General features: G+C 46.2%; 1 protein-coding gene across 3 annotated transcripts; it reads right to left on the bottom strand.

Moving 5' to 3' along the window:
- Window positions 1-526: 526 nt before the first annotated feature.
- Window positions 527-10,884, bottom strand: LOC123079181 (tobamovirus multiplication protein 1). 3 transcript variants are annotated; one of them, XM_044501887.1, is made up of 13 exons: window positions 10,510-10,853; window positions 9,893-9,943; window positions 8,655-8,688; window positions 7,684-7,770; window positions 7,510-7,561; window positions 5,918-6,086; window positions 5,529-5,624; window positions 4,449-4,509; window positions 4,080-4,144; window positions 2,205-2,279; window positions 2,037-2,112; window positions 1,090-1,253; window positions 527-992 (listed from the first exon to the last, which is right to left on the bottom strand). In XM_044501887.1, the coding sequence occupies exons 1-13, from the start codon at window positions 10,642-10,644 to the stop codon at window positions 969-971; spliced, it is 1,089 nt and encodes a 362-aa protein (XP_044357822.1). In that variant the 5' UTR covers window positions 10,645-10,853; the 3' UTR covers window positions 527-968. The 3 variants fall into 3 exon arrangements, with proteins under 3 accessions (XP_044357822.1, XP_044357824.1, XP_044357823.1); XM_044501889.1 differs by lacking the exon at window positions 8,655-8,688 and having other exon boundaries at window positions 10,510-10,851; XM_044501888.1 differs by lacking the exons at window positions 4,080-4,144; window positions 4,449-4,509 and having other exon boundaries at window positions 10,510-10,884.
- Between the last annotated feature and the right edge of the window lie 16,874 nt (window positions 10,885-27,758).

Raw genomic sequence — 27,758 nt, 5'->3', positions numbered from 1 at the left:
ATCATCATGGAGGGAAGTCCCATCTCATCATCTCCAAAATATAAGAGCGTTTTTAACACCAGTGTAGTGTCAAAAACAAACGCCCTTATATTATGGGATGGAGGGAGTACGTAACAACTTTGGTCTGCAAAGACTGCATTTCAGACCAAAAAATGGCTCAAGGACCCAAGGACCTATGCCACGTTGTAACTTCTTCTCTTACCTGAGCCATGCTAAGCAAAAATGTCAGTATTTAAAACCTGCATCCCATGAACTATTTGTCTTTCCTCTATTAAGATTTAAGCCGAGCCCTTACATGGCGGCCTTCGAAAGTTTGTAGTACCATTTAGCTTCCCACCTCCCTCAACAAACATTTAATCACATCGTGAGCCTGCATTGCAACATTGCACACTTGCATCCAGACACACACTGACAGACTCCTCCAGGGGTGATCCATCATTAGAACTGCAGCAATCCAAGGAACGCAACAATTTTAGCACCAACCTTACATTTCCAAGCTAATCACATCACAGCACAAGGGTAGATATCTAGCAGGAAAAAAAAATCCCTTTTGATGCTCGATTTCAGTTTCCAGGACAGAACTCACCAGCTAACCGAACCAACAACACATCATTAAACAGAAAATTTTGGGAAGACATAACAGCCTGACCGCCAAACCATGAAGAGCGCGGTCATTTCTATGCCTATTTACATTTGTTACTGATCCAGGCCTTGCCCGACCAAAGCTCTAATGGATAAACACACGATGCGCAATGCTTGGGCGGGAACCTTGCTACATCCACAGGTAAAATTCCATTGTTTCCAAACTAAAGCTACCTTGGAGTAGGAATTACAGACCCCATCTTGTACCGGCCAGTCGTCAGAATGGTAGTAGATGCCAGTATGTCACTAATGTGTTGGTAAAAGTCCCAGCGCATCAAGTATGCAGGAAAAGTCTCAGCATTACCTTACTTGTTTTCCTCTTCAGGTTAAATTGGGCTTGACTTGAGGGCCTACAGTTCCAGAAATGTTTTAAATCTAGCTCCTGTAGTACCATCGGTATTTGTAGTTTTAAATAGTTTGACCTGACAAACGTAACATTTTGAATACCTTGTTAGAGGATGTAACAGCAGCTCTCCACTGTGGATCCTGTGTAGGGGATGGTCTGTCCCTGAACAAGGTAACCACTCTCGATTGGGTGGGCCTTTCCACTGTTGGTCGTTGAGGCATATCTCTCATGACCCATAAAACAAATCCTGATGGCACCGATGAGCCTACAGAAAGTTTGCATTAGCAGAGCAATTCCATGGAAAGTCGGTAAAACTGCGAACTGGTTGTGCTTTCCTGTGAACGGAACAATCAGTCTCCAAATGTAAGACGTTTTTTGACACTATCCTAACATTAGCAGAGTTCATTTACTATACCTATTTCTGCCATTGCAGTTAAATATACCAGAAAGGCAATCATGTTTCCAATAGGTATTCAAATTAGTGCACAAGTTTTATTTTTGCAGTTGAGTAACATACCACAGGCTAATAACGTAAAGGCAGGAACAAAATAATTTCACATGTACAACAGTGAAAAAGAAGACAAACTCTTAATGATGACTAAGCTATACCAAAATACCAAGAAAATCTTCAAATATTGCCATAATTGAATCTTTATTGACCTCACAGTGGGGTCCACTAGTACAGTATAAGCACAATATTGTGATAACAAGGACTAATGACAGGCTGATAATCTAGTCTTTAAGGCTTGAATCATCAAATCAAGACCAGCTTCAAGGTGGAGGAGGTCGAGGGTCTAAGCTCTGAGGCATTAAAGGTGGTGCACATACTTAACCTACATCTACCACCATAGTAGCATGCTTTCTTCCGGTCGCTAACTTCCAGTGTTAACTCCCTAAATCACATATAAAATCCAGGTCTAGAACATATGCACAAATACCTGACGGGCAATGGCGAACTAAAGAAAATCAAATGATACTCATCCTACATTTAGTAAAAGGCCATAGTTCAATTTTAGTGTTATTTCCAGACATAAACAACATATCATACCTATTAAATAATATAAAAATAATATAACAGCATTTTTTATGATCTCCGCCTCAGTCGAGTACCAATACAAAAGCACCTGCAGTGACGAGTAGGAAAATTGCAAGTCAATTAACAATTTAACTCCCAGTCCATGTATAAAGTGACCTCTTATTGCATAATAAAACTTACTGGAATATTAGTAACAAGTGCTAGTATAGCAGAAGACGAGAAACAGATAAGTGAGACAGCAGCTAAACTGGCAACCTGCAGAGAAGTAAGCCTTGAGAATTTCACATGGAGAAGCATGTTCAAAAAGATACAGTTTATTTATAAATATACCGCATTTTCTTAAAAGGGTAGGTAAGTCTAAACGACCCCCTGAACTATGGAGGTGTTTCTAGTTCACCCCCTGAACTATAAAACTATCTAACTAGCACAATAAACTTGTCATTTCCATCTACTTAACGCCCTTGTCTGGTTTTGCAGAGTGCAGTTCACATGTGGTTCACGAGTAGTGACCAAAGGGGACCGTGGTATTATTAACGGGTCCCACATATCAGTGCTATAAAAATTCCTCTATTTTTTCACCATCCTTTTCCTTCTTCCTCGTCCTTATCTGTCAGCACATCTATCCTCAACGTCTTTCCCTACATCCTGGAGGTGGCGCTAGACGGAGGAAGCAGATCCATCCCGCCTGCACTATAACCCTTCCTCTGGTATCCGGCTTCACCTTTACGACCCTCTCCCTCGCTCACACTTTCTCATCTTTATTCCCACCTCCCAGAAACCCCTGCACCCAAACCACCACCCGAATATGGAGGTGTGCCTTCATTCCCCTCGTCCTTCTATGTCAGCACATCTATTCTCAGCGTCTACCGCTGCATCCTGGAGGTGGCGCTGGACAGATGAAGCAGATTCATCCTGTCTGCAATATAACCCTTCCACCTACGGTATCCTATCCGGCTTCGCCTTTACACCCTCTCCCTCGCTGACACTTTCTCCTCTTTATTCCCACCTCCCAAAAGACCGAACACCCAAACCACCACATCTATTCTCAACGTCTTCCGCTGCATCCTGGAGGTGGCACTGGACAGATGAAGCAGATTCATCCTGTCTGCACTATAACCCTTCCTCCTACGGTATCCTATCCGGCTTCGCCTTTACACCCTCTCCCTCGCTGACACCTTCTCCTCTTTATTCCCACCTCCCAAAAAACCGAACACCCAAACCACCACCCGAACATGGAGGTGTGCGCTTCATTCCCCAGCCATAGAGATGCCGACGGTGGACGCAATGCTGCTCCACCCTGCAGTCACCTCCCATTGTGTTAGCCTCGGGAACGGCTAATCCCCAATGCCTCCGTTGAAACGGGGTTGGGCATCCGGTGAGTGTGTGCCGAGGGTGGCGGCAACAGCGTTCATTGGAGCCAAGGACTGCAGGCAGGAGGCTCCTGCAACACCACTGCAGCATCACGGGGCTGGAGGCAGGAGCTCACCCAAGGACCAAATCCTTGCAAAAGTTGAGCTATTCTTTGCTCCCATTCAAATTGAAGTGTACACAAGCTTCTCCTTGTCTATAAGCGCAGAAACTCTCACCAGCCTATCCTAATCCATGCCCGAAGCTCGCTGTTTCCGTGCCATGGAGCTGTGATCAGAGATGGGAATGTGCCCCTCTGCTCCAAGCACCGTCTCGACACCTGCAGGCTGCAGCTCTTTCATAGTTGAATAGCGCTGACACCATGAGGTTGCCAACAAGACTTCGTCTCGCTCTCGTGAGCAGACTGAGTTGTTGGACAGACACAGCGAACGGGGAAAGATGAAGAAAAAAATAATGTGAGGAAGTGGCACTGGTACATGGGCTCTGTTTAGATCACACACCATGCACCTAGTACCACTTCTAAAAAAATCAGCTTAGGGGGTTAAGCACACGGTTTTTGGATAGTTAGGGTGAGGTGGGTCATATATGCTTATTCCTTTCTTAAACTAGCAAATAATTCCAATCTAATCCTAATAACCAAAGAAAAAGAGGATAACCACATGCAGAGTTGTCTCAAGGGAAATGTACCTTCCACTTCTCAGTTGACACGGTTTCAGAACGAACTTTGCTCATCTTCGAGAACAATAATGCACCTTCACAAGATGATCACAGAACCAAGATGGCAAAGCCAAGGTAAGAACATGTTAAAAACCGAAGCCTCGCACTCCTTAATTCATGATAAGATGACATCATCTAATATTAGTACCAAATGAATGCCAGAAAAATTAGCAAGATGGGCAATGAACTAACAACAAACTAAATTAGAACTATAAACTTGATATCTACTGGGATAAATACAGGACAATGGAATGAAGATAGTCTTAGGTTGAAAATTCCATGCATTGGTATATAGAAAAACGTGACATGTTCTACATGTAGACAATATTATATGCTTACCATAACATGCCAAAGCAGCGCCAAGTACTAGAACAACTACTGAAAACACATCCAAATAAACCTGCAAAATAAAATGTTTGGCTAACGTCTATAAAGCAAGCAAGTTAAAACTAAATAAGCGAAACCTAAAACCAACCAGCTAGTGGCAAAATATTAATATAAAGTGTAATAAACATAAGAAAACATGCAAGTCGATATTTTTTCCCAGAACTGATACAGTGGACACCTTGGGATAGACTCTCATAGTACTAGCATGGAAGTTGAGACATAATACAAACAGAATACTGAGATTTTGTAACTCAAGAAAAAGAAAAAAGAAGAATTAGCACCGTCTCTAACAATATATAATGTTTGGTCTGCAGAGTTTCCCATTATTCTTGCATTTCCCATGGTAGTTTTAGCAATACACTTGTTTGACAAGGAAAATAAAAGAATTAAACTGTACGCTCATGATTTAACAAAATGGCCTACTGAAGTCAAAAGAAATTTGGTAAAGAAAATGATAATGTAATTTGTGCATACACCAACATAGAGTAGATGCAGTTTGTGTAGCGCAATTACATTGACTTTGCAGCGTTGATACATAAAAGTTTCAGAATTCATTTGAGATAAATATGCTATAGTTTTTCTCAGTTGACAGAAAAGAAGAATGATACTGTTCAAAATAGCGGCAGCAAGTGCATGGGCCCATAGGCAGCTGGATATAGAACCAAAAGGTGGTATACAGGGAATAGAAGATTTGTCTAGAATGGATTAGAAGCAAGACTAGCTAGATTTCTAGATATGAGCTTTCTGTTTTCCTTTTTCTAATGGAATTTTTTGCGTGTTTTTGACAAGCTTATCATGCTTTATCACAAGGCTGTTGGATGTGGAACTTTATGCTCCTGAATGGAGATTAGGAATCTAGCTTTATACAGTATTACAATTACCGGGCTCAGCAAGATTTCTCCTTTTCGTGCAGTATTGCAACAGATTGAGGATTTAAACTTTGAAAAGTTAAGATTTGTATGTTAATTAGAGCAAAATGCAGCGTCGAAGAAGAACCAAAGCAGGATACAGTAAGTTGCTGATCCTTTGTACCTTTTTCAGTAGTGATGAATCAATAGGATTTTCTCCCCTACCAACCCAGATGAGGATGGCAAAGGCGAGCATAACAATAAATGACAGTACAAGAACCTGCAAGGAAAATAATATTAGGCCAGTAAATGGTTCTGCATAACAGATACTATATCATAGCAGAAGCACTATAGTCCCTCCGTAAAGAAATATAAGAGTGTTTGATCTAAACACTCTTATATTTCTTTACGGAGGGAGTACAGATTAGATGACAAACTGGGAAATTCTCCAACCACTGCGATCTATATATAAAAAGGCACACACACTGGAAATATGCAGATCTGTATTAGCGAGAGGAGAAAAAAAAGGCATGGCAAAGTAGCCAGTAAGTTATAATGATGGAAAAAACTTACCAAAATCACAAATTTTTGCCGGCTTCCAAGCTGTATTCCTGGGAAACACTTCCGACGGGCATCAGTAGGGCGGGTGCCAGGTTTGGTTTTTGTTCTGTCTAGTAAAGCTTCTTGGTGACTCCTTACATCATCTTCATCTTCATCATTTGTCTGATGACACAGGTCAACCCTGTAAGACCATTACTTTAGAAAGATAAAGCGCAAAGCATTTGCAGCTGTAAGTACATAAAAACAGAAGCAGGAGAGTGCAACATGAAGACGTCATCACACCACCAGGAAACTTCACTATCGAGGAAAAGGAACTATGAAAGGGTTTGTGATATCTTGCAAGCAAAATAACATGATCTCTAGCATCATCAGAATATAAAAGTGGTTGTCCTCATGTGTGCCAATGCACAAAGACAGCCTCCTGACAGGGGGTTACCCATTGGCACTAGAGAGGATTGTATCAGAGCTGTTGCTCATTGGAAATGACCAAGTGACAAGATAGAGAAAGATGCTGCTTATTTAACTTGAAACAGAGCTGGAGGAAAAACTTATACAAGTGTGGGACTCAGTGTGAGACATTAATCCTGTTGGTGCACCTACACCACTCATCGGTGTTGAAGGCCTCAAGGTGATGGGTTTCCAGTGGCGAGTGATATTTTGTATTGATGAGATGTGGTACAACATACAAACGAGTTTAAAGTGGTATTTATGTGACTTTGACCTGTACAAAGGACGAGAGTACAGCCAAGTGAAGTAAATGAAGCAAGAGTAACAATGTCTTCTATATCAATGACAGACGGTCACTTGGTACCATACTGGGAGGTATATCATATATATGATCTAGGATCAGCCCCGCAACCTTGAGTGTGTTGAAGTTAGTGAAGCCCAAACCATGCCTAGTATCTCCAACTAGTCTGTATAATATGAAGAAGCTTTTTTGCATAACACAACTTCAACAAAAGGAAAAGGAGAAAGGAAGAAGAGGCGTCGTATTTTACGCATTTTAATGTTTCTTCAATGGCATTAAATGCAGATATGGCTGGCCGAAAGTCTTATGGATTATACATATGATGCATCTATTGCCAAGAAACTCTCGATATGGGACGTAGGCTCTCTGCTCATCCAACTAATGAGTCGTGATTAAAAACATAGATCACAACAGAGATAGGTATGCAATGGTCCTCCAATGGCACAAATAAGAGGTGACTCAAAGTCCCTCGTTTGCCATGAAATGTACCTGATTGTGTGAAAGCACAAGGTCAGATAACCTGCGCTGATACTAAGAAATTATACCACATGTACTTAAGTGTGAAAGGATCGTTCTTTTAAGCAATACAGGTTATCAAATCTGAGTTAAGAGGAAAATCTTAGCCAGGGTAGTAAAAGTCCACTTCTATTATCCCCATCACCCCCCCCCCCCCCCCACACACACACACCAACCCCCCACCGTGGATGGTTCATGTGGTGATTACGTAATGGCAGGCTGCAGCTGTACAGTTCATGTTGGGTTATGTGCTAAGTGCTCCAGTTGACCTTCCTCTTAAAATCATATAGTATCATTATAATGCAGCTTACTAGGCACCAATATAAATTACTCAACTCACCAGAATGACAACAGTAGTAGAAACGAAGCAAGAAGCAATATCTGCGGACTAGCTGCAAAATAATGAGAATTTAACCTCTTAGATGATTATAAACAAGAGAAGAGAAAAGATCATGTAGTGTAAGTGGATAAAAGTGGAAGGACTATAGCAAAGCTAAACACCAGGACAACATACCCATCAAAACAAATCCGCATCCATGTACCCAACAAACCCATTTCTCACAAGTAGCGATGACGGTAGATACGAAATACGCAAGGAATACTGCAACATGGTTGACAGAAAGGAAGTCAGTAGTAATGATGGTATTTATGAACTATGCAAGGAACACAGCCGAACTGAAGAAAGAAGTTAATATGTGGTTAAACTGATTCTAGAGCTGCCACAAGCACTTTTATATTACAAAAATATGTCAATAATGAAAAACATTTTGCATCAACTAATGTAAAAAAAAACATTTTGCATGAACTATGAAAACTGCACTATGACATACTGGCTGACAGCGAACATATAGCATGACTAAAATAAATCTGCTTCTGGAAATTTTTAGAGGTACAAGTCAATTTAGAATTAATTCGACACTAATATCGAAAATGATCATGCACTACAGGAATTATTACAGCTCCAATTAGGATGGAACATACTGGTTAACAGAGAAGCAACAACATGACTTTTACAATGTTTATTTTTGTTATGAACTTAATGGAACTTTATTTTTAATTCAGCAGTAATCTGTAATCAAATTGTTACGCGTGAATCAAACCTATTTAAGGACACACATAACAGAACTGCAATAAGAGAAAATGGCAAAAAAAAACTACGTATATTTTGCTGGCTGTTATAGCAGTTACATTCCACTATCAGAAGGAAAATTAGTATATTTAAAGAAGACGAAAACAGGTTTATTGTCACTATTAGCACTCCAGCAATCAAGCTAGCACTAAAGCATGATCAGTAGCAAACTAGCAAGTCAAGTTAGCGTGAATTGCATCTTGAATAGTACCAACCATATAGAACGCTTGAGATTCATTAGCAACTAACTATGTTATGCAGGAATTTCAAATGTGCAGCAATGGAAAACAATAATAAGAGACCAAACATACATAGATGATAAAAAAAATCAAATATTGTACTAATGCTTTTCTCACCTATGTTGCATAGGCCAATCATAAAATGGAATATCTGCAAGAGATATAATATACCATTAAATCTGGCAGTTGAGCTCATAGCTCGAAGGGAGACAAAAGTCAAAACACTAGATTATCTACTTAAATCGCCATTCTAAGATCTGGCATGAAACCCCAATAGCCTAACTATTGATTTGCAATTGGACTTGTCAGTTGTCACATGCAAGGAGCCTTCGTCTTTGTTGCTTCCAAAATAAATAGGGGCTCCAAAATATACCGTCATTCTGGCAGTCTAAAGCAACTATACGGAGACCTGCACACTGCAGCGGGTATTTTTAGGTTATAGGATGGAACATATTATTTTAGAGATTACATAATGGATGAGCACTGTTAGGCCAGGAAACGGTTAGGGCAGAGGGCTGAGTGGACCGGAACAAGATGGGTGAAATAACACGCAAGGGATCGGAAGGAAATAACAGGATGGGCCAGAAACCAAGTCAACCCAACAGCTACGATAAATTGAGATGATAAAAGCTGTGAGTTGAGAAAATAGCACTAATTGTTGTTACTGGGTATCATTTCTTTAATTATATAGATACTTGCTTCATGACACAGTAGCATGCTTAGTATCTTACACATAAACATCAGGGTACCTACATGGAATCACTTTTGGGGTGAATAATACAGATTTAAAACAAAAGGCATTATACATCAGCATCAGGTTACCTAAATGGAATCGCTTTTGGGGTGAATATTCCCAACTTTAAACAAAAAGGAATTATTATGATATGTTGATACTATAGAATCAAATGGTCCGAAAATAAATGCAATCTCAACTTTATATAAAGTGTGATACTACAAATACTCAAATAGTATAAAAATATAGCGGCCTAAATGAGTATCAGAAACGAATAAGTAAAAAATACATAATAACATAAGGCAGAGCAACTTCCTTTCAACAAGTATAAGGACTTATGTGGAAGATGGGGGAAAATATTATGTTTGAGCTATCCAAACTGGTGCAATTTTTGGGCTTGGATATTTGTGTAGCTTCATATTTTACCACTTTATAGAAAATCAAAATATCCGTTTCATTAAAAACAAACTGGTTACCTGTTGTAAACTAAAATGTAAGGGCCAAATAGGTACTTATCCATGATAACCAATTAACAATCAAGACATTATTGAAAGCAATCATAAGTCGTTACAGAACAAGGTAATAGGCAGCCTGAACAACAGTACATAACTATTTTACAAACCTTTTGCCGAGTCCATCCATGTTGCTGATTGTGCCTGTGAATTCTCGCTAACTGCAAACAGAAAAAAACAAGCAAAGTTGTTCTTGGTAACGGGATATAAAACATCAGATGTAAACGACGGATTTAGTGCAAAATGCAATGGAAACTGGTCGGCGGTCCTTGTTCTACATGTAACTCCATTCAATATCTCTGATCCATTCCAAACAAAAAATTCTACACTTCATTTGTACACAACTGATCTTGTCAAGTTCAATCATTAGTTGTGTGGCATACTCAGACCCCGGCATCCCAAATTTCTTCCTCCAGCACCGCTGATCAGTAAACTATAGATAATACTCGTGGAAACGATGCATGTAGTAACACCTAGCGACACCAGAACGACACGTTGGCCTGGAATCTGTGGACGAATAGCAACACAGCACAGCTGATGCAGCTGGCCCTATCTCACTCTGCTGCCGAAACGAGCAAAAGTACCATGCACAGGAGGCCGTGCAACCCCACTCCTTGCCCCGCTGCCACAGGAAGGCCAAACACGCACCACCAGCGTGCAGCCCCCCGTGAATCACAAATCACGAGCATAGGAGCGATACACGGCACGGCAGATCGAATCGACGCACCTGCACGAAGGCGGTGGCAGCAATGGCGGCGTCGACAACAGCTAGCGCGGCCTCAGCGGCGATGATAGGAAGCGGCAGGCAGCCTCCGCCGTCCCCGCTGGCAGCGCCGCGAAAGGGCGCGTAGTAGCGGCTCATGCCGGTGGGCGAGGAGCTTGCTGCGGCGACCGGAGGATCAGCGGGCAGCTGGGGATGGCGGGCGGCGCATCCCGCGGCTGGCGGGAGGCCCGGGGCTAGGGTTCGGGCGAGGATTGGGGCGGAGGAGGGGAGGGGAGGGGAGCTCGACCGGAGGCGGGGGTGGAGGAGGAGGTGGAATTGACTGGAGGAGGCAGCACCTGTTGGATTGGAAAGCTCCCGGGACCGTGGTTCGGTCGTGGATGGTGAGTGCCAACGGATGGATGTTCGGCTGAAACCTGGCGATGCGAACGAGTGTGGGGCCCCGGAACCGGAATCACCGTCCGTTCGTACAGCCGCTCCCCGTGTCTCATTCACGTGGGTGTTTTTTTTTTTTATGATGAAACGACGCAGCTCAGCACAGCTCATGGAAGAGCTGCAAATTGTTGTTTCTTGAAAAAGTTTTTGTTCATCACAAGTCATGCAAAGCAACATGTATAATTTTTTTTTGCGGGGTAAGCAACATGTATAATATGATCATAAAGTAACAGTGCAACATATAGCATAAAGATTATGTTGGATAAATTAGCAATTTTCCGATTGATTTAATCCGAAAATAAATCATGAACATGGCATATACAATACTAATCTGGTACTGCTATTTAACCATGTAAGCATATACTATGCATATAGCAAAAACATCTACATGAACAAATTATACCCTCCGGTCGGCCGGGTCAAAGCCACGACGACAGTGGCGGGCGGCAGTACCCTCGGCAACCTTCTTGTGTTAGGCGTGACCTCCCGAAGCACGTCGCGGGCCTGAGCCGGCAGCCCAGAACACGGCTCGTCAGCCGTATCCGGTTTATCCGACAGCTTCGGTGGAGTTAGGTGTGACCTCCCGAAGCACTGGTGTGCCGTGTTTAGTGCCGGCTCTACGTAACGTACGTCTGCCCAAGGATTTCAAAGGTCCTCGTAAGGTGCCTAACTACACAGCTGACTTACCCCTGAGACGTGGGCCGAAAGTTATGAGATGGCGATGGAGTTACTGGACGTCGATGAGGCTGCATGTGCTAAGTATTTCACCATGATGTTGGAGGGAGCAACTCGCACCTGGTTAAAAGGACTGCCAGTCAACTCCATTGGATCATGGGCCGAGTTACGAGCCCAGTTCATACAGCAGTTTAAAGACACGTGCAAAGCAACCGATGTCAATCGTGGATTTGGCTGCTTGTGTTCGAGAAGAGGGTGAGTCGACAACCCACTGGGTGCGCCGGGTCTCAGCAATTCTGCACTCGTCGGATCGTATCAAGGCTGATTCGGCAGTCCTAATGTTGGAAAGCAATTGTCGTTTCATACCTTTGAAGCAGAAATTTGGGCGACTCAAACGCCACTGCAATGACATGGGGACGCTCATGGAAACTCTAGTTAAATACGCCGACTCTGATGGTACCAAGGACCTCGAGTCTGATGATGATAAGCCGGGAAAGGGAAAGAAGAGTGGCAACACTAGGAACTAACATCATAACCCGGCGAACCGGGGGAGTAACGGTAAACGTAAGGCTGATAATTCAGATTTTGTGGCCCATACCAACACGCAGAACAATGGTCAGCGTCGTAAAGGAAAGCCACCCCCTCGGGCAGGATGGTCAGGTATAAATCTGGAGCAGATGTTGAATCAGCCTTGTCCAAAGCATGGCTCGCGGGACAGGCCATCCACGCACCTTTGGAAGGACTGCTACATTATGAGAGAGTTCAAAAATTCCGACTTGTTCCAGTACAATCATGGGCCAGGTGGCGGCTCAGGTCCCGGTTCTTATGGTCCGGGTCAGGGTGGTGGCAGTTCTAACTCTGGTTTGCAGGGTCACCAGGGAAACCAAGGTAACCAGGGAGGTTTTCATCAACAGTCTGGTCAGGGGAGTCAGCAGCAACAATCTGGGTATCAGAGTAACCCGAAGCAGTTGAACAGTGGGCAGTACCATGTCTTCACCACAAGTTTATGCAAGCGGGATCAGAAGCTTCATAAAAGGGTTGTGAGTACTGTTGAACCGGCAGTTCCCTGTTACTTGCGCTGGTCGGAGCAACCCATTGTGTGGAGCCGTGAGGATCACCCCCCCCCCCGGGGTTGATAATCCAGGTCACTTGGCTTTGGTGGTCGCACCTCAGGTTGGAGGATATAAGTTCACTAAGGTACTCATGGATGGAGGTAGCAGCATCAATATCCTTTATTATGAAACTTTTGTCGCATGGGGTTGGCTGATAAGAATCTGAAGTCGTCGAACACTGTTTTTCACGGCGTGGTGCCTGGTAAGTCGGCATACCCAGTTGGTAAGATAGCTCTGGAAGTTGCTTTTGGGGATGATCATGACTCTAGGTCAGAGACATTGACCTTTGAAGTAGTGAAAATCAAGAGCCCTTATCATGCTTTGTTTGGACGGCCGGCTTATGCTAAGTTCATGGCAAGGCCTTGTTATGTTTATCTGCAGCTCAAGATGCCGGGTTACAAGGGAACCATCACGGTGCACGGAAGCTGGAAAATAGCTTTAGAGTGCGAGGAAGGTGATGCAGCCTATGCCGAGTCGGTCTGCGCAACAAAGGAGTTGAAATTTTACAAAGACAATGTTGACCCGGCTGACATGACATCTTTGAAAAAGCCAACTACGGAGCATGACCCAGCGTTGAAGTTTAAATCGGCAGATGATACCAAGCTAGTTGACTTCATTCCTGGCGATTCATCTAAGCAGTTCAGCATCAGTGCTAATCTGGATCCAAAATAGGAAAGCGCGCTCATCGAGTTCATCCGTGAGAACCAGGACATTTTTGCATGGAAGCCTTCTGACATGCCAGGTGTACCGAGGGAACTCGCTGAGCACAGTCTTAATATTGATCCAAAGTTTAAGCCGGTGAAACAATTTCTCCGTCGTTTTAATGAAGAGAGGCGAAAGGCCATTGGTGAAGAAGTGGCCCGGCTCCTGACGGCCGGGTTCATTGTTGAAGTTTTTCATCCTGAGTGGTTGGCTAACCCGGTGCTGGTACTTAAGAAGAACGACACTTGGCGTATGTGTGTGGATTACACGGATTTAAACAAGGCTTGTTCGGCTGATCCTTTTGCTCTCCCTCGTATTGATCAAATTGTTGATGCTACAGCGGGTTGTGAGCGTTTGAGTTTTTTGGATGCTTATTCTGGTTATCATCAGATCAAGATGGCAGTTAAGGACCAGGAAAAGACAGCTTTTATTACCCCTTTGGAGCTTTCTGTTATGTGTCTATGCCTTTTGGACTCAAGAGTGCCCAGGCGACTTACGAGCGATGTGTGCAGAATTGTCTTCATAATCAGATTGGGTGCAATGTTCATGCTTATGTGGATGATATTGTGGTGAAGTCCAGAAAGAAGGAAACCTTGATAGGTGATTTGAAGGAGACCTTTGATAATCTCCGGGTTTATAAGATGATGCTTAACCCGACCAAGTGCGTTTTTGGTGTGCCGGCAGGCAAGCTCTTGGGTTTTCTGGTTTCTAACAGAGGCATTGAAGCTAACCCGGAGAAGATCAAAGCCATCACTTCTTTGGCTAAACCGGCGTGTATTAATGATGTTCAACGTCTGGCGGGTCGTATTGCGACTCTAAGTCAGTTCATAAGTCGGTTGGGAGAGAAGGCTATCCCTCTGTACCAGATGATGAAAAAGACAGATAATTTTGTCTGGAGTGATGCCGCTAATGAAGCATTTGAGGACTTGAAGAAACAGTTGGCTGAGCCGCCCGTTCTTGCTGCTCCTATTGATAAGGAGCCGTTGTTGTTATATGTGGCTACTAATGCCCGTGCGGTCAGCGTAGCTATTGTGGTGGAACAGAAGGAGGCAGGCAAGGAATATCCGGTTCAGAGGCCGGTTTACTACATCAGTGAGGTTCTCATTGAGTCCAAGCAGAGGTATCCGCACTAGCAGAAATTTGTATATGGGGTGTTCATGGCCAGTCGGAAGCTTAAGCAGTATTTTTTGGGTCACCCAATCACTGTGGTTAGTTCTGCTCCCTTAGGGGATATTATTCAAAATAGAGAAGCCACAGGTCGGATAGCCAAGTGGGCCATCGAGCTTGGACCTCATGGTTTGAAGTATATGCCTCGCACGGCCATCAAGTCTCAAGCACTGATGGATTTCATCAATGACTGGACAGAGCTGCAGATGCCTGAAGAAAAGCCAGATAACACGTATTGGACTATTCACTTTGATGGATCCAGGCAATTGGAAGGCTCGGGGGCTGGAGTTGTGCTAGCTTCCCCTCGAGGTGATAAATTTTGTTATGTTCTCCGGTTGATGTTCCCTTGTACTAACAATGCAGCTGAATATGAGGCCTTGCTCCATGGTCTTCGGATGGCTAAGGAGATGAACTTAAGCCAGGTGAGGTGCTTTGGCGACTCAAACTTGGTAGCTCAACAAGTTTCTGGTACTTGGGATTCTAAGGATCCACTCATGGCGGCTTATCGTCGAGAGGTTGATGCTATTGCGGGTCACTTCAAGGATTATCATGTTTAGCATATTGGTCGAAGGAAGAATGAGGCGTCTGATGCTTTAAGCCGGCTAGGCTCTCAGCGTAAGCCGGTGCCACCTAATACTTTCTTAGATATTCTGTATAACCCCTCAGTCAAGTTGCTTACAGAGGAAGATCTTGCTATTCCTGACCTAGAAGCACAATTGGTGGCGGCTCTTCATGTAATTCCTGATTGGACAGTTCCATATTTGGCATATATGACCCGGGGCGAGTTACCTAAGGATGAAACCTTGGCCAGGCAGATAACCCGCGGTCCAAGTCAATGACCATTGTCAATGGAGAGCTACATCATTGCAGTGTCACAGGGGCGTTTCAACGTTGTGTTTCACCCGAAGAAGGTCGTGAGATTCTGCGAGAAATTCATGAAGGAGATTGTGGTCATCATGCCAGCTCAAAATCTCTTGTGGCTAAAGCTTTTCGTCATGGATTTTATTGGCTGACGGCTCATGCTGATGCTGAAGACCTGGTCAGTAAGTGTGATGGATGTCAGAAATTTTCATGACGAGCCCATGTGCCCGCTCAAGAATTGAGGATGATTCCAATTACTTGGCCGTTTGCAGTCTGGGGGCTTGATATGGTTGGACCTTTCAAAATGTCCAAGGATAAAAAACACACCTCCTGGTGGCAGTTGAAAAATTTACAAAGTGGGTTGAGGCAGAGCCGGTCAGCAAATGTGACGCAGCAACAACGGTTCAATTCATTAAAAAGGTGATTTTTCATTTTGGCTTTCCCCACAGTATCATAACTGATAATGGCACTAATCTATCCAAGGGTACTTTGAAAGAATTTTGTCAACGTGAGCACATCCGGCTTGACGTGTCATCAATGGCTCACCCCAAATCTAATGGTCAAGCCGAGAGAGACAATCAAGAGATCCTGAGAGGCATCAAGCCCCGGCTTATGGTTCCCCTGCAAAGGACACCGGGTTGTTGGGTGGAGGAGTTACCTTCCGTGTTATGGAGCATTAATACCACCCCCAACAAATCTACGGGTTACACGCCTTTCTTCATGGTTTACGAAGCAGAGGCAGTTCTCCCTAGTGACATCCGGCATGACTCGCCCCGTGTGGCGGCTTATGTTGAAGCTGACAATGAAAAAGCACGTCAAGAGGCGCTTGACCTGCTGGATGAGGAGCGTGACATCGCGGCGGCTCGTTCAGCAATTTACCAGCAAGATCTACGCCGTTATCACAGCCGCAGGGTTAAAACCAGAACTTTTCAAGAAGGTGATTTGGTGCTCCGGCTCATCCAGGATCAAACTGACATGCACAAGTTATCCCCACCTTGGGAAGGACCTTTTGTGGTCAGTAAAAATCTGAACAACGGATCATACTACCTTATCGACATTCGGGAACACAAGGATTCGCGTAAGTCGGAGGAGGAGACCCACCGCCCGTGGAATATTGCTCATCTTCGGCCTTACTATACTTGAGCCACCGGCTCTTCCAATGTACATATTTTTGACAATGTATATGTTATATTTTTAATAAAGCCGGCATCCCTGAGAAAGCAGGGCCTCTGCCGTTTCATTTCCAAGAATAATGAGTCTTTGTTACTTACAACGTGATCACTTGGGGGCTTCCTGTTCAAACATAGGTGTATTCACCAAAGAGAACGTAGCGTCACTTGGGGGCTTCCTGGTCGTATTCGAATCATAGCATTACTACCCTCTTGACCAAATATGTCACTTGGGGGCTTCCTGTTCAAATATAGGTGTATTCACCAAAGAGAACATAGCGTTACTGCCCATTTGATCTTGGTAATTCGGCTATCAAGCCAATATGATGATGTCATAAGAGCACAACTCTGGTTATCTTGGTAATTTGGCTACCAAGCCAATATGAAAATTCATAAGAGCACAGCTCTGGTTATCCTGGTAACTCGGCTACCAAGCCAATATGATAAATTCATAAGAGCACAGCTCTGGTTACCTTGATAATTCCGCTACCAAGCCAATATGATAATTTCATAAGAGCACAGCTCTGATTACTTTGATAATTCGGCTACCAAGCCAACATGATAATTTCATGAGAGCATAGCTCTGATTACCTTGGGATTTCGGCTCTCAAGCCAGTATTATACTTTCATATGGGCATAGCTCTGGCCTACTTGGCGGATTAATGACCGGGTTACACAGACCAAAGAGAGTCTGACTGTGTAGCACAGCTCAAACATAGGTTTGTGATGACCCGGCAGCATATGGTGGCATTCAATACTTGGAATTATTCTCTTCTAAGTTTTGGGTCATCACCCGTACTTCATTGGCATAATAAGCCGGCAGTTCTTTTTATCATATATTACAGGTATGATATTTTTTGAATATAGTCAATCATGATTAAACCGGCCCTGGTTATGAACTATGACCCGTCTTGCGATAAACCGCCAGGACACTTGTGATCTGTTTGTATGCAGGAACAGATTTAAATTGCCAATATTACAAGCACAAGTGGCAACTCTTAAATTGGCGGATCACCAGTATCATGTAAAGCAAAGTATGCACGATGGCATAGCACATCAAGAGTTTAAGCTAGCTATTACAAGGCATCTGATGGCCCAACGAGACTAAGTGTTCATTAAGGTTATCAGTACAACACACCGGCTTATGATTGTTGGCGGATTGAAGCCTCAGGATCTTCTTGCACCTCTTCTTCATCCTCAATTCCTTGCTTATCCATCAGCTAGAAGTCAGGCGTAGCCCAGTTGATACCGGTCAACGCTCTAAACACAGCTTCATCGTCAATAAGATTTGATGGATCAATGTCAGGGGCAAAGGTGTGCTTACGAATCGGAGGAATAAGATATGTTGGCTCATGAATCGGTGCGCCAATCTTCTTGTTGTCAGCATCATAAGCCGCCTGGTATGTGGATAAGCTGGTTTCGTCAACTAGCTTACTTGCTAACGGACGCATAGCTCTTGCTATTTCTGCGAAGTCATCAGCACTGAAGTCTGATCCGTCTTCTTTAACACTGGGGCAGTCGTTGGCCAAATCTTCCAGGTCAAGATCGACCTGCCATGCTTTGGCCAGGCTTAAAGCAGTTAAACCACCAGCTCTGGCAGCTCCCCGCTTTAAGTCCTCAATTCTTTTGGGCAGCACCGATAATTGCTTCAAAGTGTCTTGGATAAGTGTTGAAGGAGTTTTCTTATGCATCGTAGCAGCGATGGTTCGTTGGGCACCAATATATAGCTGTTCCACAAGAGTGTAGACAACTTTAAGCCGGATACACATATATGAGCCCAACTTAGCGCTTCGAGAACCTGTATCAATAAAGTTATGAGTAAGCCGGCAGACGTTTCTAATATGATTTTTCCAGTACAAGGGGGATATGTTCTTACCAAAGATGGCTGATGACATAAGGTTAACCTGCTGCTTTAGGCCGGATAACTCCTCTGTTACCGGCTTAAGCGCGGCTTCAGCATCCTCGGCTTTCTTCAGCAGGGCTGACCTCTCTGTATCCCAACCTGCTTCTTTGGCTTTCAAGCTTTCCTTCAATTTTCCATCACTGCTAAGACATTGATCACTTCATCCTTGGCTTTGGAGGTTTCTGCTTGTTGAGACTTGATATTTTCTCGAAGGTCAGCAATTTGGGATTCTTTACTGTTTAGCTCAGCCTGCAAGAGATAAATAAGTCATGAGATGGCAATGAATTTCTACAAAGTCCCAATTACAATACAAGTATTATATTTGGCACTTGGGGGCTAATGTCTATTGTTCTTAAAATACTGCAAAAGTCCCAAGCACAATACAAGTATTGTCCTTAGCACTTGGGGGCTAATGCATACTACTCTTGTCAACAGATGAACATATTGGTTGACCCGGATAAGGGGTAGTAATCCGGCTTATGAAGACTACGAACAGTATTATGCAATTCCTCCAAAATAAAGTTTCGACTTAACATAAATTGTTAAGCCGGCCCTTGGGGGCTATGGATGCAATGTTTATTTCCACTACTCAAAAGTCCCGGCTTAACATATCTATTAAGCCAGCCCTTGGGGGCTACATATGCAGAGTTGAAGTACTATTATCATAAGTCCCGGTTCATATTCAAAATATAAACCGGCCCTTGGGGGCTACTGGTTTTCATCTACGCAACTATTGAAGTTTAAAGCACATTCTATTCTGTCATGTCCAATAAACTTGGCGGCTAGTGGAAATATATGAAAGGAAGTGACATCGTTTACCTCATAGCGATTCTTCATCAAGTTCACTAAGCCGGCTTCAAAATCACGGCTGGTGTATAAACGGTTCAAGTAGCCAGAATGGATGTCTTGGGCGCTGAACTGGGTATAGCGCTCTAAGTCTACATTCCACTTGTCTTTATCCTCAGCAGAAATTTCTTCTTTGGTGTTGTGTCTGGATAAGGTAGTAGGACGACCCGGAGTCGTGAAGCCATGACCAGTAATGGTAACATCATCATCCTTTTCGGCCGGCTTAATAGGACTGGTTGTTCTGATAGGGCTCGGCGGATTGATATCAGTCGGGTTAGCATTCATCGGATCATGGTCAACATTCTGGTCTTCTGGTGGCAAATCATCAACAATATTATCAGCAATTGGGTGAGAAGATTCTGGTTGTTGTCTTTCCGGCTCAGACGGGTTGGGATCATTGACCGGCTTATTCAATTTTGCCTTTTTACTGGGTTTAGCTTGGCCCCTGAAAAACAAGAAAATAAAAAGAAGTCAAGGTGATGACTGAGGGAGTCCTGGACTAAGGGGTCCTCGGGCGTCCGGCCTGTTATCCATGGGCCGGACTGATGGGCTGTGAAGACATGAAGGCCGAAGACTGTACCTGTGTCCGGATGGGACTCTACTTGGCGTGGAAGGCAAGCTTGGCAACCGAAGATTCCTTCTTATGTAACCGACCCCATGTAACCCTAGATCTCTCCGGTGTCTATATAAACCGGAGAGCGTAGTCCGGATAGGGGGATTCATTACCATATTCACATAGGCTAGACTTCTAGGGTTTAGCCATTACGATCTCGTGGTAGATAAACTCTTGTAACACTCATATTCATCAAGATCAATCAAGCAGGAAGTAGGGTATTACCTCCATAGAGAGGGCCCGAACCTGGGTAAACATCGTGTCCCCCGTCTCATGTTACCATCGATCCTAGACGCACAGTTCGGGACCCCCTACCCGAGATCCGCCGGTTTTGACACCGACATTGGTGCTTTCATTGAGAGTTCCACTGTGCCGTCGACAAAAGGTTTGATGGCCCCTTCAATCGTCGATAATAACGCCGTCCAAGGAGGAGTCTTCCTCCCCGGACAGATTTTTGTGTTCGGCGACTTCGTACTGCGGGCCAACTCGCTTGGCCATCTGGAGCAGGTCGATAGCTACGCCCGATTAGGTCAGATTTGGAAGCTTGAATTACGTCGCGGATATCCATGGAGACTTGACCTTCGATGGATTTGAGACCGCGGCGATCGCTCCCCCTCTCTCCGATGAACATGACTTAAATCTGTCATCGGATCACATCCAGGAGATGGATTATGTTGCTGCAACGGCCTCAGAACCGTAGCAGACCGTGCCCTCCGAGGCCACAAAGTCCGCGGCGTTGGAGCCGCACATAGACTCGACATCCTACAATGCTTGCGTCAATGGAACTCCGGACTCGTCTCCGGCTACACGTTCCGGATCAGGTGCGCCTGCGGACACCGAGCTGGATCGGTTATCGATTTTCGAATTTAGCGCCGCAGACATCTTCCAACATTCACCTTTGGGTGACGTACTAAACTCTTTAAAGAACTTGTCCTTGGAGGAAGACTCACAACCGAACTATGTTCGGTTCGAGCTAGAGGCGAACGACGAGGAATTTTGCTTCCCACCCGCCACCCACTTCATAGCCACCGTCGGTGACTTAACCGACGTGCTTGACTATGGCTCCGAAGACATTGACGATATGGACGACGATGCCAACAAGGAGCAAGGCCAAGACCCGCCATTTACTGGATGCTGGACGGCCACCTCTTCGTACGACGTGTACATGGTTGATACACCTAAAGGATCTGGCGACGACAAAGAAGAGCCAGACGCGAATAAACCCTCTGAGACGCAGTCCAAGCGTCGGCGCCCCAAACGCCGCTCTAAGCCTCGTCGCTCAAAAGATAGCAATACTGGCACCAGAGAAAATAGTACTCCGGGCGACGCCGAAAACAACGAAGACCCTGTAGGAGCTACATTCGAACAGGAGGAATATGACAACAGGAAAGACAACCCTGATGAACAGGCCATAGAAGATGACTCGGAGGACGATAGTTACCGTCCACTCTCCGAGGAGGAGACAAGCCTCGACAACGAAGACTTCATCGTGCCTGAGGATCCTCTGGAGCAGGAGCGCTTTAAGCTTCAGCTCATAGCCACTGGAAGGAGCCTGAAAAAGAAACAGCAGCAGCTTCAAGCTGAACAAGATCTGCTCGTCGACAGATGGACTGACGTCCTGATAGCCGAAGAATACGGCCTCAAGTGCCCAGCCAAGAGCTACCCGAAATGCAGACTGCTACCTCAATTCGATGAGGAGGCACCGGAGCACACATCTCCCTCGCGTAACGCGGAACGACCACCACGTGGTCGAGACAGGGCGGTTGACCGACCACCCCGCGGTCGGGATAAAGCGGCAACTCAGGCCAAACAACAGCCTGCCCCACCGCCCCGTAAAAATAAAGACGGAAGAGTTCGGGGTCACACGTACGACCTCCGGCAGACCCTGGACAGTAGAGCAGGACATACAAGATCGATCTACGGATCGCGAGGACGCGCCTTGAGGCACGATGACAGTTACCTATTCGGACGCGACAAACTTAATCACATCGGGCCGATAACCACAGACGGACTCCGTCGGAGGTGCGCCGCGACGCGGCCCGCTATAGAGGCGCCGCACACCCTCTCTGCTTCACAGATGAGGTGTTGGATCACGAATTCCCCAAGGGGTTCAAGCCTGTCAATATTGAATCATACGACGGAACAACCGACCCTGCAGTGTGGATCGAAGATTTTATTCTCCACATCCATATGGCCCGAGGAGACGGCCTCCACGCTATCCCTCCCGTTAAAGCTCAAAGGACCAGCTCGACACTAGCTAAACAGTCTGCCTGAGAGCTCCATCGGCAGCTGGGAGGACTTGGAAGAAGCCTTCCTCGACAACTTCCAAGGTACATATGTCCGGCCACCCAATGCCGACGACTTAAGCCACATAGTTCAACAATCTGGAGAATCAGCCAGAAAATTCTGGACTAGGTTCCTAACGAAAAAGAACCAGATCGTCGACTGTCCGGATGCCGAAGCCCTAGCAGCCTTTAAGCATAGCATCCGGGACGAATGGCTCGCCCGCCACCTCGGCCAAGAAAAGCCGAGGTCCATGGCAGCCCTCACGGCATTTATGACCCGCTTCTGCGTGGGAGAGGACAGTTGGCTGGCTCGCAGTACAAACACAGCCAACAAAACAGGCCCCTCCGAGGACAAAAACAGCACCGGCAAGCTCTGGCACAACAGACACAAACGCCGCAGCAATGGCGATAACACCGATGACACAACAGTTCATGCCGGATTCAGTGGCTCCAAGTCCGGCCAGCGAAAGAAGCCCTATAAAAGGAGCAGTGGAAGACCATCCAGCTTGGACCGCATACTCGATCGTCCTTGCCAAATACATGGCACCCCAGACAAACCGGCAAACCATACTAACAGAGATTGCCGGGTCTTTAAACAAGCCAGCAAGGTAAACAGCAAAAACAAGGAAGGGGAATCACAGAGCGAGGACGATGAGGAGGAGCCCCGGCAGCCGAGCACTGGGGGGCAAAAGAAATTTCCCCCTCAAGTCAAAACGGTGAACATGATATACACCACACACATCCCAAAAAGGGAGCGTAAGCGAGCACTTAGGGACGTCTACGCGGTAGAGCCAGTCGCCCCAAAATTCAATCCGTGGTCGTCGTTCCCGATCACCTTCGATCGCCGAGATCATCCAACCAGCATCCTCCATGGCGGTTCAGCCGCACTGGTCCTCGACCCAATCATCGCCGGATTTCACCTGACACGAGTCCTAATGGACGGTGGTAGCAGCCTCAACCTGCTCTATCAGGACACAGTGTGGAAGATGAGCATTAACCCCTCACGAATCAAACCAACAAAGACTACCTTTAAAGGAGTCATACCAGGCATAGAGGCCCGTTGTACGGGCTCAATAACGCTGGAGGTAGTATTCGGTTCCCCGGATAACTTACGAAGCGAAGAACTAATCTTTGATATCGTCCCATTTCGCAGCGGCTATCACGCCCTGCTCGGACGAACCGCATTCGCTAGATTCAACGCGATACCACATTATGCTTATCTCAAGCTCAAGATGCCCGGTCCACGTGGCGTCATTAGAGTAAATGGAAACACGGAACGCTCCCTCCGTACAGAGGAGCACACCGCCGCCCTAGCAGCAGAAGTACAGAGCGGCCTTCTCAAGCAGCATTATAATCCGGCTGCCGAGCCCCTGGACATCATCAAGAGGGTCCGGACAACACTGCAGCAGGACAGCTCGGCTCGTCACGAGCCGAATTAGCAATTCGGCCTCCGTCCCAGCCCCGATGAGGCAACGGCATTACTACCGCACGTACATAAACTACGCATTCAAAACCCCATGGGTATCGACGGAGGCATAACTCGTTCGTGATCCACAGTACGGCTTGACCGACCCTGGGATTCGCCCGCTTTTACTTTTTTTATGGGTTTTCTTCTCTTTTCGAGGTCTATACGGACAACCCGCTTTCAGAACACATCAAGGAGGCAAGGAGCTTCTGCGTACAGGGGAACCCCCAGGCGATCTCTAATAAACGATTACCATACTTGTTTTACATACCCACACGCAGCTCGCCCTTGGTTACGGCATGTTAAATAGCCTTACTCGCTCATCGCATTACTTGTACAAAGTACGCCTCGACGTACTAGTTACATCACAATGGTGAATAAATGGTGGCGTCAGCTCATTACTTCATTTTTTCCGTTTCCTCACCTTAGTATCTATTACTCATTGCACACGTACACCATGGTACGTACTGCTACGCCAGGGGCTTCATTACACCCCGCATCATGGCAATAAAAGTCCGAACACTTTTACAGTACAGTTCGGCACCCCGAATTTATAGCATTATCGGCTCTGAATCATGTCTTTGGTCAAAGTTGAGTTGCCCGGCTCCTGTGTTTACTACCTTACGTTCCGCTATATCGGCTAGGGTAGTAAAGGGAGAACTACTGCGATTGTGTCCCAGTTCTTCCGGACGAGCACCTCAGTAGAGAAAGCCGAAAACTGACTGTCATGATGCAGCGAGAGCCGGTCAGCTGTTCGCGAGGTTCCAAATCGTTGGAGATTTTTTCCGCTTCTTGCGAAGAACCGGTTCTTCTGATTAGGCGTGTATAACACCCCTGATTCGGCCTTCCGAACACCAGGGGCTTCGCCAACTTTATCAATTGTCAAACTCCTATGGCTAAGTGAGGGCGGTAAAGGCCGCATAGTCTGATTGCCTTGTTCGTTGCGCTAAACACCTCCTTTAAGGACCAGAATGTGGAGTAAAGAGTGTTTAGATTTATCCCAAACACCCCCGTACTATCTACGTGGGGGCAGAAGCCGCCGACTGGTCAACCCTCAGATTTAATAAACGGCCGCACAGGAGGTAAAATTTAAATCATAAACATTATACTACATAACATCATTGTTCCATATTACAGAACAAGGTAATATACATGTTCTCATGGGAATATAACATCCTTCGAACATTGCTCCGCCACAAGGCGTGACCCCTCCAGAACACCGTCAAAATAGTGCTCGGGTCAACGATGCTCCTTGCCCTCTGGCGGTCCCTCGGTCATCAGCTTCTTGGCATCCAGCTTCGCCCAATGCGTCTTGACGCGGGCAAAGGCCATACGCGCACCTTCAATGCAGACCGACCGCTTCACGGCTTCGAGCCGCGGACAGGCACTCACAAGCCGCTGCACAAGTCTGAAGTAGCTGCTAGGTATAGGGTCGACAGGCCACAGCCGGACTATCAGGTCCTTCATGGCTAGCTCTACCAACCTGTGCAGCTCGACCAACTGCTTTAGCTGGTCGCTGAAGGGCACCGGATGTTCGGATCCCAGATGTTGGGACCAGAATAGCTTCTCCGTAGACATCCCTTCTTTGGCTCTATAATACCCGGCAGCATCTGATACACTGTGCAGCAGATCCGTAAACGCCCCTGGAAAATCCAAATTTAGGATAAGTACAAGGAACGTTTCTTCTACATACTTGCTATGCATGGTGAAAGACTTACCCGCTGTAATCTTCTTGGCCGCCTGAATTTCTTGGAGGGCGCTCTAGGCTTCGGCTCGTGCATCCTGCGTGCTCTGGCGGACCTTCGCCAATTCGGACTCTTGCGCCTTACAATCGCGCTCCAGGGACTCAAATCTCTCTATCGCGCCCTGGAGCTGTTGCTGCGCCTCGCCAACCCGGGCCTCGTGCTTCTCGCGCGAGGCGCATTCCTTGGCCGCTTTGTCCTCGGCCTCGGCTAGCGCCTTCTTAAGGGTTGCCACCTCGGTCGTGGCCCCTAATAAAGTTTATGACACTTTAGTCCAGTCGGACTATTCATTTTTTCCAAACATACCCACAGGTTACTGCATACCTTGGCTATCCTCCAGCTGCTTCTTCACGAGGCCGAGCTCCTCCTCGGCCCGCTCCAGTTTCTGCTTTAGTCCGGAGACCTCCGCAGCATGAGCAGTGGTAGCCTGCAGCGATACCTGCTTATTCACATAGACAACTCATGTTAGACTCCTGCGATATTTATTCTTGATCCTCTGTTCGGCTTTTCTTCCCGAACACCAAACAGAGCATCAGGGGCTACTGTCTATACTGTGATATTTTTCCTACAATCACATAACTTACCTCAAAGCCCGTTAGAAGGCTAGTGCAGGCTTCGGTCAGTCCGCTTTTGACGAACTGAACCTTCTCTATCACCGCGTCCATAAGGACACGATGTTCATCCACAATAGAGGCGCCTCGTAGCGCCTCTAGTAGATTATCTGGTGCCTCTGGTTGGACAGAGGTCACCGGTGGAACAGGCACATTCCCTCCTTGTGGGGAATGCCGTTTGCTGGACCCTGGAGCCGTGTAGATCTCCGGAATGGTATCCGGCTGAGGGCCGAAGGGAACTCGGGTCCCGCCACCAGTCCCCGTATGTCTGGCGGCCGAGGAGTCATCCTGGGGCGTCACCCCGATGATCTCCGGAATCTCGCCCCGGCCTGGGAAAGTCTTTTTGGACACCACCTCGTCATCACCCTTGGGCGAGACGGAATGAGCAGGTGGCGGAGACATGCTAGCCATCTCCTTCGAATCCAACGAATCCTCTGTCGAGGATCGTGGGGAGCCATCGCATGCTGGACTGCAGTAACACGGTTTAAAGTATATCAATATCACAACCCAGGAAGGTCAGATGTTTTTGGATTCTGGTACTTACGAGGCGGCCTGAGGCTTGGTCCGACGAGGTCGCTCCGGACTGCTATCAACATCCCACACAGAGTTATCCGCGAGGGAGCCTCTAACCCTCTTAGGTGCTTTCGCCTCCGGAATTGTGGGGGGCGCTCTCTTTTTCCTCCCCACTTCAGGTGGGGAGTCGTTTTCTTCTTCCTCTTTGTCGTCAGACAGAGAGGAAGTCTCGCTTACGGACGTCACGTCCGGAGTGCTTTTCCGGCGAAGGCCCTCTTGGCCCTTGTGGCCGCCTTCTTAGCCGTCTTCTCCGGCACCACGTAAGGTGCAGGGAACAACATTTTCGTCAGTAACGGGAATTCTTGGTCCTCGGGCAGCGGAGCCGGACAGTTGATCTCCTATGCCACCTTGATTCAGGCCTGAAAATAGGGGAAGGAAAGCTTAAATTTCCTCTCAAAATATGCTAGTAGAGGGTACTCCTTGAAAACATTAAAAGAACTGACCAGGTTGGGCTGGCGTTTTAAGCTAAGCCCGCGATCTTCGGTCGTAGGTGGTGGCATCTCGCCGGCCTTGAAGAGCACTTTCCAGATTTCTTCGTGCGTCGTGCCGAAGAGCTCTAGTAGCGTCTAGTGCTTGGCCGGATCAAACTCCCACAGATAGCAAGTCCGGCGTTGGCACGGAAGGACCCGATGAATAAGCATGACCTGGACCATGTTGACGAGCTTGATTTTCTTGTCTATCATGTTCTGGACGCACGTCTGGAGCCTAGTCAGCTTGTGCGAAGGACCCCAGGTTAGGTGTTGGGGATCGTAGCAGAATTTAAAAAAAAATCCTACGCATCACCAAGATCCATCTATGGAGTATACTAGCAACGAGGGGAAAGGAGTGCATCTACATACCCTTGTAGATCGCGAGCGGAAGCGTTCCAATGAACGAGGTTGATGGAGTGCCGAACGGACGACACCTCCGCGTTCAAATCACCGATGACCGAGTGCCGAACGTTGGACTCAAGTGTGCACAGGCGACTTACCAGCGTTGTGTACAGAACTGTCTTCATAAACAGATTGGGCGCAATGTTCACGCTTATGTGGACGACATTGTGGTTAAATCCATCAAAGAGGAAACCCTGATAGATGATTTAAGGGAAACCTTTGAT

The sequence above is a fragment of the Triticum aestivum genome, chromosome 3D (genome assembly GCF_018294505.1).
Source record: "Triticum aestivum cultivar Chinese Spring chromosome 3D, IWGSC CS RefSeq v2.1, whole genome shotgun sequence".
Taxonomy (NCBI): Eukaryota; Viridiplantae; Streptophyta; class Magnoliopsida; order Poales; family Poaceae; genus Triticum; species Triticum aestivum.
Note: the sequence above shows the minus strand (reverse complement) of the source record. Positions and strands in the feature narration are given on the sequence as shown.

Coding starts and splice junctions, on each gene's coding strand:
- LOC123079181 (XM_044501887.1), bottom strand. CDS start 10,644: ATGAGCCGCTACTACGCGCCCTTTCGCGGCGCTGCCAGCGGGGACGGC. Junction 7,771..8,654: donor GATTGGCCTATGCAACATAG/GTGAGAAAAGCA, acceptor ACCATGTTGCAG/TATTCCTTGCGTATTTCGTA. Junction 5,625..5,917: donor GGCAAAAATTTGTGATTTTG/GTAAGTTTTTTC, acceptor TTTTCCTTGCAG/GTTCTTGTACTGTCATTTAT.